This window comes from Spermophilus citellus (assembly GCF_964194105.1).
Source record: "Spermophilus citellus genome assembly, chromosome: 7".
NCBI lineage: Eukaryota > Metazoa > Chordata > Mammalia > Rodentia > Sciuridae > Spermophilus > Spermophilus citellus.
The window spans coordinates 24756875-24770175 of NC_138188.1; the positions used below are offsets into that span (position 1 = coordinate 24756875).

A 13301-nucleotide genomic window follows, 5' to 3' on the forward strand; every position below is an offset into this window, starting at 1 on the left:
AAAAGTTCAAAGGCAGCCTCAGCAAAAGTGAGGCACTAAGCAACTCAGTGAGACCCTAAATAAATAAAATATAAAATAGGGCTGGGGATGTGGCTCAGTGGTCGAGTGCCCCTGAGTTCAATCCCTGGTACCCTCCCTCCTCCAACACACCCACACTCACACTCACAAAAAAAAAAAAAAAAAAAAAATAGGGAGAGGGGCTGGGATTGTGACTCAGTGGTAGAGTATTTGCCTAGCATGTGAGAGATACTAGGTTCGATCCTCAGTACCACATAAACAAATAAATAATGGCCATCTACAACTAAAAAAAAAAAAAAAAAGTAAAAAAAAAAAAAGAAATGGGGAGGGGATCTACAGCCTAACAACAGCTCAGGACTTGCCTGAGACAGATCTAGTGGAGGGAGGGGGCTTAGGCCCCACTGAGCTCAGGGCTATTCTTGGAGCCTGAGTCAGTGGCAAATCGGGGCAAAGCATTCTTACTCTGCCTGTACAGGCAGCAGTTAGAAACCAAGAGAATTCCGTGCCCCAGGCTATCCTCTTCCAGAGTAAACACAAAGAAGGCTTCCTTAGGGAAAGTTCTTGGCCCCTCCTGATCTGTCCTACCAGACTAGGGACTGCCAGGAAGCAACTATGTATAGGGTCCGCAGTGAGGGGTTTGCCACCCAAGCCCCTAGCTTCCAGGCTGGGACCCCTATTAGGACACAGGCTGGGGCTATTCCCATGAACTCCCACATCCCACTCTTGAGACAAGCTGGCTAATATGCCACATGCTGAGCAGAAACATCTGGAGTGGGTTCTTTACAAGCATCAGAGACTTCCGGCCTCTATGCTGCAGCCCCCAACTTACCCCTGGCTGAGAACACATCAGCCTGTGTGGGAGGGAAGGCAGAAGGATCCAGGGGATGTAGAACTGGTGGGAGGTGCTTGTTCTTCCATGAACTGAAGGACTCCATGCCAATAAAGGAAGTACAACACAATTCTCAACAGAGGACTTTATTGGTGGTATCTATTGCATGGGTTTGATGTGCCAGAGTGGCATGTTTGTAGAGGGGGATCATGAGCCCCGATCCTACCCTCTTGCCTGCACAGGCATCCTGCCTAGAAGCGCAGCCAGAACATGCCACTACGGATCCGGTTGTAGTCAGGGAGCTGCTCGATTGGGCCTGTGGGGATAGGGTGAGGCGTCAGGGTGGGGTACATGTTCTGTACAGGGACACCTGGCCCTGTGCCATACCCAGCTCAGAGCTGCTGCCCAGAGAAGCACAAGACAGGCTTTCAGTGAAGAGAGGGAAGACAACATTCCCTAGGGGTGCAGAGCCTGTCCTTTCTTGCTCAGGCCCTTAGAGCCCCACCCAACAAATAGGGTGTCCGTTACCTGGTGGGTAAGGGATATTGAAGACACCTTGGCAGGGAGTCAGGGAGCTGCTGGGACAGGTTTTCTGAGCAAGAACTCCCTGGCAGCCACACTACTCTCAGGGGCCTCAAATTGTTTCTCTCAATGTAGGCTGGAGGTAGGGGAGCAGAAGTGGAAGGGGCGACTAGGACAAGGATCTGAGGAAAAGGACAAAGAGCAGACTTTCTAGACCACTCACCCATTCCAGCCACTGCTGGACACTGGTCATAGAAATACTTGGAGCAGACTTCATGCACCACATGGGCATCCACCTCCTGCAGGGAGAGGCAGAGGACAAACTGACTAATAGGCACTGGGCACCACCTCAGTCAGCCTCCTCCAGCTGACCAAGATCTCCCACATGTACTGTGGAACATTTCCCTCATCCAAAAAGGGTGGCAAGGTTTTCCCTACTGTAGACATCCACGGGCACCACCTATCCCTACAGTCATTAGTGCCTTTGCCCTTCCTTCTGACTACATCACCCCTATGGGTGACAGCTACCTAGGACAATAGAGATGCCTATGGGAACAGTCTGCCGTCAGGCATCAACATCCCACCCCCTTTCAGGGTTCTGCTAGGCCAAGACTCCAGAACCTCTCCCAGGGGCCCATGTTACCGCAATCCGGCTCTCCCACTCAGCCAGGGGGATGCGGCGGCCATATGTCAGGAGGCTGCGTCCAATGTCCTCACACACAGGAGTGGTGCCTTTAATGGTGGGGAAAGCTTAGAGACCTACCCAGTCCAATCTTGAACCCACATATACACCTAAAATCTCTGACATCAGGTTAACAAAGACCTTGTTCTGACTCCAGACCACAACCATCATTTTCTAACAACCTATTTCCACAGTGATGGGCTACCCCCATGTCTACCTAAAGCTTCAAACCCCTATAGTTGGGGTGGTGGAGCATGGCATGACCTTCAATGTTTTCTTTTCCCATCTTGGTTTGTAATAATGGTTACAATGAGCTGTCACTGCCAGGATGCACTATTCTACCCCTTCCTTTAGGGATAAAAGGCTCACCATCCAGATGAGATACCAGGGCATTTCTGAGGATGTTTTTGCCCCGAGTAACCTCACTTTCCGTGGCACTGGTACACAGGCGCATCCTAAAGCAGGGAGTAAAGGACAGGTATATGGTAGTGTTCATTGTGACAAGTGTGTTGACTCTTAACCTCCCACCTCTCTGGTCAAAGATTTCTATCCCACCCAGTAGTTCCCAGCTGCCACTCACCACTGGCCCTGCAGGAAGAATATCATGTCATCGATGCTCATACGGTCACAGACGAAGTGTGCACCCAACAATCCAGTCTCTGCATAGCAGATATTGAAGGTCTGGAAACTCTGGCACAGCTTGTTGGCCACAGCAACTGAAGCCAGTGGGCTGGACAGGTGCTGCCAGGGGCACAAATGGTTAGCACCCCCTCTTATCTCTGGCCCATATACCTGAAACCCACAGCTTAGTACTCCCTTTTCTTTCCTTTTTTTGGGGGGTGGGGTGGGGTGGTGTACCAGGGATTGAACTCAGGAGCACTCAACCACTGAGCCACATCCCCAGTCTTTTTTTTTTTTTTTGGTATTTTATTTAGAGTTATGCTCTGGGTTGTTTAGTGACTTGATTTTTTTGCTGAGGCTGGCTTTGAATTTGCGATCCTCCCATCTCAGCCTCCCAAGCTGCTGGGATTACAGGCATGCACCCGGCAGTACTCTCTTCTTTGAAGGCAAGGTCCTATGCTCAATCCTGACACTTACCACGCCACCACCGTAAGTGCAGTCGTAATGGCCAATCATGGCATTGGCCACTTGGAGGGCCACATTGTCTGGGTTGGACCAACCGGGTCCCTCTACTGCAATGGCCACATGGGCCAAGGGCAGGGCATCATCACGGTGGCGAATCTGAAAGAGTACATGTCATGGGCTGAGGAACAGTATAGCCAGACTTCCAGGACAAACAGAAAGGATGGCGGGTGTGGGTGAAGCATGCACATATGTGTAAAATCATCCTCAGGCAATAGGTACAAGACCCTTTCCCTACTTCTGAGTCATTATGGGGTCACAAGATAGCCATGCATATGAGGGTTCTCTCAAAATCCCCAGTTGACAGCAGCATCCCTGCCCACCAGGCAGCACACCTCACTTCCAGTGAAGCGGCACGGACTTAGAGTAGGCACGGTGTCATCTGGGTATGTTGCAGAGACGCTGCTGAAGTGCTTCTGGGCGAGGTCTAGCAGTTGACGGTGCTCCACTCCTGAGGACATGGGCAATGGAGTTACTGGCTAGCCAGGGGGAATCACAGACAGGTGCAAGACCCTATGTCCTGTCTCAGTGGGAGACAGCAGAAGGAAAATACAACATTGAGATAAGATGAGGGAAGAGGAGCATCTGCCAAATGACCCTATCTCACAGGCAAGACAAGACACTTCAGGATCAAACAGTTCCTATGGTGTCAGGCAAAAGAGAAAAGCAGCATTTTTTTTTTTTTGGGGGGGGGTACTTGGGATTGAACCCAGCAGCGCTTAATCACTGAATTACATCCCCAGTCCTTTTGTATATTTTGTTTTAGAGACAGGGTCTTTCTAAGTAGCTGAGGCTGGCTTTGAACTCATGATCCTCCTACCTTAGTCTCCTGAGACATTGTAACACCGTGCCTAGCAAAAACAGCACTTTAAAAATGGGCTGCCATGGGACTGGGTAGAGCACTTACCTAGCATGCCTGAGGAACTAGGTTCAATCCTCGGCACCACATAAAAATAAAATAAGGGTATTGTGTCCACCTATAACTAAAAATATATATTAAAACAAACAAACAAACAAAAAAGGCCAGATATAGGGGCACATGCCTGTAATCCCAGTGGCCTGGAAGGCTGAGGCAGAAGGGTCGTGAGTTCAAAGCCACCCTCAGCAATTGTGAGGCATTAAGCAACTCAGTGAGACCTTGTCTCTAAATAAAACACAAAACAGGGCTGGGGATATGGCTCAGTGGTTGAGTGACCCTGAGTACAATCCGCAGTAACCCCCACCCCCCAAAAAAGGGCTGCCATGACCCGGACACACACCTGTAATTCCAGCAGCTTGGGAGGCTGAGGCAGGAGGACTACAGCCTCAGCAAGATCCTACTTTAAAATAAAAAATAAAAAAGGGCTGGGGATATGGCTCAATGCTTAAGTGCCTCTGGGATCAATCCCTGATACAAAAAAAAAAAAAAAAAAAGTGGGGAATGCTGCTATGTGACGTCAGTGCCGATTCTCATTCTAGAAGCATCATCTCACCTGTATCAAGAACAAGACTGGTGCTCCTGGGAATAAGGTCACGGGGATGCCTTGTCCCTCAAGCCCTACTACAAGCAGATCTGGGTACTGTTCATGAAAGCAGTGGCAAGTGAGAGGCACAAAGAGGTGCTATCGCAGTGCTATGATGAATTTTGGTGTCCCTGAGAGCTGAGAATACTTACAAGGAGCATCACAAACTTATACCCTCAGGACTCCTTTCCAGGTCTCACCTCCTAAGTTCCATAAGAGGCCTCTGCTGCCCCAGTGATTTAACCAGTGGTCACTGTGGCAGTGGACAGCCTGCCCCAGTTCTGCTATCACTCGAAAAGTCTGTGTTAGTAGCTCACACTGCCCTTGGTCCCAGGTTTCCTGGCTCTAAATCCCTCAGTTATACTCTTCCTATCAGTCTTTTTCACCTACCCAGTTGCCAAGACCATAAGCAGGAAGCATTTTGAACCTCCTCCCCTACCCACATCCAGATCTGTATGAGGTTTTCAACTACAGAACTTAAGTCTAGAAAACCTAAGTCTCTCCTTAGCTCCTGCTATCTCTCTCCAGGCATGTGCCACACCTCATCCCTAGTTAGCCTGCTCTGCTCTGGCCCCACTCAGCAGAACAAATCTTAAAACAAATTATTAGAACATGACACCTCTGCCAAGGTCCTCCATTCCCCACCTAAAAAATACCTACCATCCTTCAGGCCTCTGGCAAAAGACTCATGCTTCACCTGTCCCCACTATAACTAACTCTGAACTCCCCTAACATTTTGTGCCTTCAATGTGCTTCCCAACTCATCATGTATATGCATCATCACATACCCTGTGTCTGGTTCACCCAATGGCAATGAATGGTAAGGCCTACCCAGGAGCTTATGTCCCTCAACAGCCACGAACTAGTTATTCTAGCACCAGGGGGGACAAAGAGAGGCCTGAGCCCTAGGGAGGGCCAGTAGTCCAACTGAGGCATGTATTAGATGAGGAATGTACCTGTGTGGCTAGTCCTAGTAAAGGCAGAAGGGCAGAATTCTGCCCTATCTTGAAATCAAAGGAGAGAGGTCATTCCCCTCAAAGACAGGAACAAGGTCCCTTGGAGTGAAGATGGGGGTTCTGACTACAAAGGCCAGGCTTCACCTACCCCGAGCTTCAAGGAGCCCATCACTCACCTCCTGCTGCTGCCAGCACCATGCGAGGGGCCTTGTAATGCCTGCTTAGATACTCAGTCAAGTCTGCACGAGACAATTTCCTGTAAAACATACAGCCCATATGGATTAAGTCTCTACCAATCCATAGCAACTTGGATATAAAATGGAACTGAGAAGAGACATGGCCTCTCTGAAGAGGCCCTATTACATCTTCATCTCTACCAACCACCCTTTCAAGGCCCAGAGTGGAGCCCTCATCTGGCCCTGCCTCACATGTGCCCTCAAGACAGTCTCACAGCCCTCTCTGAGGTGTGAGCTGACGCTGTGTGACTCTTGAGGGGCAGGGTCAGAGCTCTCAAACACCTCCCACCTGCAAGCCAAATGTTCCCTCCTTAGATTATAAGGGCATACATGGAAACATACCCTAAAACAAAGCCCAAGATTGAAGTGAAGACCACACAGCCATTTAAATAGGTTCACAGGGACCATATGGCAATATAGAAACTGTCTCCAATTGCAGAAAATTAGGAAAATAAACAACACAGACAGTTAGTTCTCACCTGACATTCTCACTGGGCCCTTCCACAGCCTGGGCTAAAGGTGTGCCTTGGAACGCTGTTGCATGCAAGTAGTCAAAGACCACATCCCGCAAGGATGCATCATTCTCCTGCATTTCCCGCAGGATCACGTCTCGTTCCTTTTCAATCTGGGAGTCTTCCAGGCTGCAGTTCTGCACAATGTCAGCCAGTAGCTCCACCACTGGACACAAGGACATGTTCAGGTGTCCAGTGGAGACCAATGACAATACAAAACCTGGCATCTCCTACTGCTGTCCATCCCTACTGGATATCCTGCCATAAGGCCACAACCCATGGGTAATTCAATTCTGCAGCCTGTCCAGGGGCTCCTGGGGCTCCTCTGCTCCCCTAGAGTTATATTCTTCTGTTTCAAACCCTCTCCTCCAAGCATTACCTTTCGGCAGGTCACTGGACAGTGCCTTGATGTAGTAAGCTGTGTGCTCCCGAGTGCTATAGGCATTCAGATGGGCCCCCATGCTCTCCACCTCCTTCTCCAGGGCATTGCTAGGCCGATTCTTTGTTCCCTGAAACCAGACATCAAGAACACCAATCATGAGACACAAAAGAAGCCCGGGAACTCTGCCCTCACAGGCTAATCCCCAAAGGACTAGTAGTCCACAAGTACCTTCTTCCGCAAAGATTGTGGGGTGGGGATGTAGGGCCCAGAGTCTGTATGCACTAAGCCTTCAATGTGTGCCTTCAATGTGCTTTCCAACTCATCATGTATGCATCATCACATACCCAATGTCTGGTTCACCCAATGGCAATGAATGGCAAGGCCTAGCCAGGAGCTTATGTCCCTCAACAGCCACAAACTAGTTATCCTAGCACCAGGGGGGACAAAGAGAGGCCCGAGCCCTAGGGAGGGGCCAGCAGTCCAACTGAGGCATGTATTAGATGAGGAGTGTACCTGTGTGGCCAGTCCTAGTAAAGGCAGAAGGGCAGAATTCTACCCTATCTTGAAATCAAAGGAGAGAGGTCATTCCCCTCAAGGACAGGAACAAGGTCCCTTGGAGGTCCCTTGCAGGCCTTGAGCTGACCAAGGTCACAGTATCATGGGTCAAAAGAACAGAGATGATCAGGGTTAGGATAGAAGGTTGTGGAAAAAGCAAGTATTGCCCAACATTCATAATAACCTGTCTTTATTAATATTCCACATCCCCTGATAGCCATGATCATGGCTATGTTCAAATGATGTGACCTACACCTAAACACATGCCATTCATACGAATCTGTGTGTGTGTGTGTGTGTGTGTGTGTGTAAAAGCTCCATAAGTCAGGCATGAACATACTGGCCTGGTGAAAACTGGGGCTTCTGTAGGTATTTGGGTTTTCTCAGCTCTGGGGACTTCATACAGGGAGTCACACATAAGTGCTCAATCAGAAGACGATAAGCTCACATGATTTCTTCCAGAAAGACCAGCCAGAGTCACTCCCCAACTGAGGTCCATAATTAGGAGGTTAATTTTTCTGATCTTCAACCTCAAAATAGGCAGCCCTAAGCCCAGGGAATAAAAAAACTTCACAGGCCTCACCTTGAAAGCTAGATGCTCCACAAAGTAGCCTGCTCCATTGTTCTTCTCAGTCTCATAACGACTGCCAGCATCAATCCACACTCCCACCTGCACAAGAAGTCACCAGCAAAGCAAATAAACAAAACATCCTTGTACCACTCACAATGCACCCTGAATAATTCAGCACAAGCCCCACATAGGGCCTTATGGATCCCAAGGTAAGGGAAAGCTTTCCCAGCAAGGACCCCTGTACTTGGAGTTATAGCAGAGCCCATGGCACAGAGAACCAACCAAATGGCTACTCACACTGCATCACTGCACCTTCCATGGTGTTTTTTTTTTGTTGTTGTTGTTTTTTAAATACTAGGGATTGAGCCAAGGAGGTACTCTACCACCAAGTTAAACCCTCAACCCTTTTTATTATTCAAGAGAGGACCACACTAAGTTGCCAAGACTGGCCCCAAACTTGCAATCCTTCTGACTTAGCCTCTCAAGTAGCTGGGATTACAGGCAAGTGTCACAGCTCTTGGTACCCAGTGACATATCTAACTGTACCCATTTACCTGATCCCACCACCACAATAAAATTTGTAAATTTACTATCTTTTCAGTTGATTCTATTTTATCTAGGCTTGAAGTCTATCATTTGCAAAGAACACTTATTTTCTGTATTCTAAAAATTCTGCTTTGTTCTGATTTTTTTATAATATTTTTATTAGTTGTTAATGGACTTTATTTTACTTATTTATTTACTTATTTACTTACATGCAGTGCTGAGAATCAACCCAGTGCCTCACATGTACTAGGCAAGTGCTCTACCACTGAGCCACAATCCCAGCCCCTGATGATGATTTTATCCTTTCATCTTTTTTTTTTTTTAAAGAGAGAGTGAGAGACAGAGACAGAGATAGATAGAATTTTTTTTAATCTTTATTTTTTAGTTTTCGGCGGGCACGTCTTTGTATGTGGTGCTGAGGATCAAACCCGGGCCGCACGCATGCCAGGCGAGCGCGCTACTGCTTGAGCCACATCCCCAGCCCCTTATCCTTTCATCTTTAAGGAAGAAGATGCTATATATTTTATCATATTAAGGAAGTAACCTTCTAGTGACTTTGTCTTATTGGTTCTGGGAGTTGAACCCAAGGGGCGCTTTGCCTCTAGGCTGGCCTCGGACTTGCAATCTTCTTGCCTCAGTTGCTAAGGATAACAGGCATGTGCCATCACATTTGGCTCTTTCTTCTTTCTTTTTAAAGACAGGGAGGAGGTTCTTACCATGTTGCCCAGGCTGACCTCAAACTCCTGGGCTCAAGTGACCCTCTTGCTTGAACCTCCCACGGACTTAGGACCACAAGTGCATGCCATTGTGCCCAACTTAACTTTTTTTTTTTTAAGAGAGAGAGAATTTTTTTTAATATTTATTTTTCAGTTTTCGGCAGACACAACATCTTTGTTTGTATGCGGTGCTGAGGATCAAACCTGGGCCACACGCATGCCAGGTGAACGCACTACTGCTTGAGCCACATCCCCAGCCCCCCAGCTTAACTTTTTATTTACTTATTTATTTTGCAGTTCTAGAGATAAAACTTGGGCCTTACCCATGCTAGGCAAGTGCTCTACCACTGAGCTACACACCCCAGGCTGAAAAAAAATCAAGGTTTTAATCAGAGTCACCAAATACTGTCAAGTGTCTCCCTGACACCCAATGAGAGAATCTTAAAATTTTAACTGCCTCCTGGTATGCTGTGAAACACCCGCCACATGGTCACAATAGTCTATCCTTTTAATTTACTATTTGTTCACAGATGACTTAAGTTTTTCACATCTCATTCCCAACAAGATATTGATGTACCTATCTATGTTTATCTTAGATGAACATGTTATTTCAAATCCATACCTCAGAAAGGAAGATGCATTTTCTACTCTACAGTATCCTTTGACACAGAAGCACACTGGTGCTCCTTACGGTCTATGGCACTGCAGAGTTCATCAATACATAAAGACTTACTAAGCTTTCTAGACAGGCTTTGGGTCAGATGCCATATAACAATAAAGTTGCCTACCACTGTTTCCTGTGTTCAGTAACAACCTGTATGACAGGACATTATCTGTTCCTGGAAAAGTGAAAGAATTTGCCAATAAAAACATCTGGCCCTGGAGCTGGTGTGTATATGGCAGAGGAAGGATTATTTCTTGGGAATCTTCTCACCTACTCATACATCTAGTCAAAGTTTCTATCCTTGAGTCAATTTTTTTTAAATTATTTTTTAGTTGTAGTTGGATACAATAAGTTTATTTTATTTATTTATTTATTTATTTTTATGTGGTGCTGAGGATCAAACCCAGGGCCTCCCAACTGCTAGGCAAGAGCTCTACCAATGAGCCACAACTCCAGCCTCTATCCTTGAGTCAATTTTGAGGATTGTGTTTATTTACTTATTTATTTTTTGGGAAAACTGCCCATTTCTCTATCATCATCAAGTGCATTTTTCTTTATTCTTTCTTTCTATTTTCCACAGTGCTGGGGATCAAACCCAGGGCCTCATGCATGCATGCTAGGCAAGCCATCTACCACTGAACCACAATCCAGCAACCTGCATTTCTTGAAGTTTTATTCCTGTTCTAGCTTGGAAGTTGTGATCTTGGCTGCGAGGCTGAGAAATGTGGACCTGTAAGACACCTAAAATCTCTGAATCCCACTCTTCATTTCTTCATTTTTTTTCAAGACAAGGACGCCATTTCTTCTCTCATATTTTTCTTACCAAAGCAAAACGCTGTAAGGGAATTTGGCCCCCTATTTGCCAGGCAGCAAGTGTTTAAGGATTGCTGGCTAAAAGCGAACACTGCTCCATTAAGTTAAGGCTGGGCAGGAATCGGGATTGGGACAATCTGGCAGTGAGTGGGCCATACTCTGAAACCAGACCATAGAGAAGAAGGTCACACCACGACCTAAGAAAAGATGGCCCAATCTGGAGATCCCCCGCTCCTAGACAGAATTGCCCACTCACCGTGCAGGTAGGTTGGGAGGACTGCTCCGAGGCCACTCGCAGCCCATTGTCCAATAGGCTGACCTGTGTCTCTGGCACACTCTGGAGAGCCTGGGCGAAGGTTGCGGCACCCCGTAAGGCAGGCGCCCTCAGCACTGCCGGCTGCGAGAAGGGACAGGCGGCGAATGAGGACTGGGTTAGAGAACTGCTCCCAGCACCCGGGTCCGCTGTGAGACCCCTGTTCCCACCCGCGGGCCAGCAGCAGAAAGACGTCCATCCCCGCAGTCGGCCATGACCTTTCCATGGCCCTGACCTGGTGACCTCCCCACTTCAACCCGCCACTGCTAATGGCCTACTCCTCTTCTGAGTCCCGAAGCCCTGAGCCCCGCAGTCCAGCGTTATCGCGGCCACCTCACCGAGCGGCGAGCGCGCAGGAGAGTTTGTGCCCCGGTGCCCACTGCACGGCAAACTGCGGACGCCGCCATCTTGTAGCCCAGTTAGTGCGCAGTCGCGTCACACATGCGCAGAGCGGCGGGGTGAAGCCTGGGGCGCCGGCGCAGTACGGAAGACTTGGCGCTCGGTCGCCGCCTAGCGGGCAGCAGTAGCTATTCACAACAGCTAGTGGCTGGTTTTGTGTGCGAGTCCAACAGTGCCTGCGGGGCATCAGTCCACCAGGCTGTGGGTCAGCTTGCGCAGCAGCGGCGGCCATCCAGGTCATCCAGTCTGTCCACCCTTCGTAGGCAGAGTGCACGGTTTCTCACCAAGTGGAAGCGTCTGTAATCCTCTGCATGCCAAGAGCAGAAGTCTGGCGGGCCGGGAGTGCAGCTATAGTGTTCCCTGTGTCTGGGTCCAGGGCATAAAACACCAGCGTGAAATACTGAAACTACGAAGTGGCCAGGAAACAATCACAATTTTCTCTTTAAAAGAATGAAATAGGGCTGGGGTTGTAGCTCAGTGATAGAGCGTTTGCCTATTATGTGTGAGGCCCTGGGTTCGATCCTCAGCATCACATAAAAATAAATAAATAAAGGCATGGAGGGGGGGCTTTTTAAAAAAAGAATGAAGTAGGGCTGGAAATGTAATTCAGTGGTGGAGTGCTTGTCTGGCATGCCTGAGGCACTGGGTTCCATTCCCAGCACCCCGGCGGTGCGCCAGTGAGGGCTTGAATGAAGTATTTCAGGCGTGCTGGCACACACCTGTAAACTCGGCAAATATGAGACCAGCCTGATAAATTCTGATAAATTTAGAGAAGACCCTGTATCAAAAATTAAAAGGACAGCCAGCATCATGGTGCACACCTGTAATCACAGCAGCTCAGGAAGCTGAGGCAGGAGGATCGTGAGTACAAAGCCATCCTCAGCAATTTAATGAGGCCCTAAGCGACTCAGTGAGACCCTGCCTCTAAATAAACTACAAATAAAGGGGGCGGGGCACTGGGGATGGGGCTCGGTGGCTGGGTAAGTGCCCTTGGGTTCAATCCAGGTACAAAAAATTTTTTTTTTAATTAAAAAAAGACAGGTTTCTTGACTTATATAAGAACAAATATTTGAATGTGGTTTATTTGCTTTGTAACTTGCTCAAGTGCCCACATTGAAAAAAATTAGAATGGAAGATGTTCAAGAATCAAGATGGATATCTTGAGTGATTGGTTTATAGAATAGCCCAGTAATGATGGGAGCTTTCCAGAAATAAGAAAATAAAGCCATTACCTAGATCCTAATGGGGAGAAATTTCTGAAATGGTTAAAACCAGACTCCTGAAAAGTATATGAAGCACCCAAGGCCAGAGAGAATGAACAACGGTTTCTCCAGGAGGTGAAATCTCATGAGATTAATCATGAAAATGGAACATTGCAAATTGTTCTTGATTCAGATTGGCTTTGGGGTAAATTGGCTTTAAGGTGAATCTTATCCAGAGCAAATTATTATTATTATTATTTTTAAAGAATTTTAATATTTATTTTTTAGTTTTTGGTGGACACAACATCTTTGTTTGTATGTGGTGCTGAGGATGGAACCCGGGCTGCACGCATGCCAGGCGAGCGCGCTACTGCTTGAGCCACATCCCCAGCCCCCAGAGCAAATTATTTTTCTCTGCCACTTTATTAGAAAATCTTTACCTCTCCAAAAGTAAGGCTGGGCATGTAAGGTCAGGCATAGTGATCAAAAGGAGGCAGATTAAAAGCAGCTGAACAAGGCTTTATTGAGATTTGCTCCCCAGCAACACTCTTCAGCCCAACAGAGTGGGTCAGGGAGAATTGTGCCCAGGCTCAGCCGGATTGGAATTTTATTGGGTTTAGGGCAGGAAGGGGGTCTTGGGACACGAAAGGGACCCAGGTTTTTAGAGTCCCTTGTTCTCCTGGGGTTGGTCAGAGGAATCTTGCTGAGATCTGTGTCCTTCCAGGATTGGTCAGGAAACC

General features: G+C 47.8%; 1 protein-coding gene across 1 annotated transcript; it reads right to left on the reverse strand.

The window, feature by feature from the left end:
- Nucleotides 1-977: 977 nt before the first annotated feature.
- UQCRC1 (ubiquinol-cytochrome c reductase core protein 1) lies at nt 978-11458 on the reverse strand. The gene is made up of 13 exons (XM_081300749.1): nt 11299-11458; nt 10904-11044; nt 7921-8007; nt 6780-6909; nt 6368-6566; nt 5829-5908; nt 3530-3645; nt 3150-3293; nt 2632-2792; nt 2421-2506; nt 2013-2101; nt 1593-1668; nt 978-1163 (listed from the first exon to the last, which is right to left on the reverse strand). Exons 1-13 carry the CDS (start codon nt 11365-11367, stop codon nt 1099-1101), a joined length of 1443 nt encoding a protein of 480 aa, XP_081156875.1. The 5' UTR covers nt 11368-11458; the 3' UTR covers nt 978-1098.
- Between the last annotated feature and the right edge of the window lie 1843 nt (nt 11459-13301).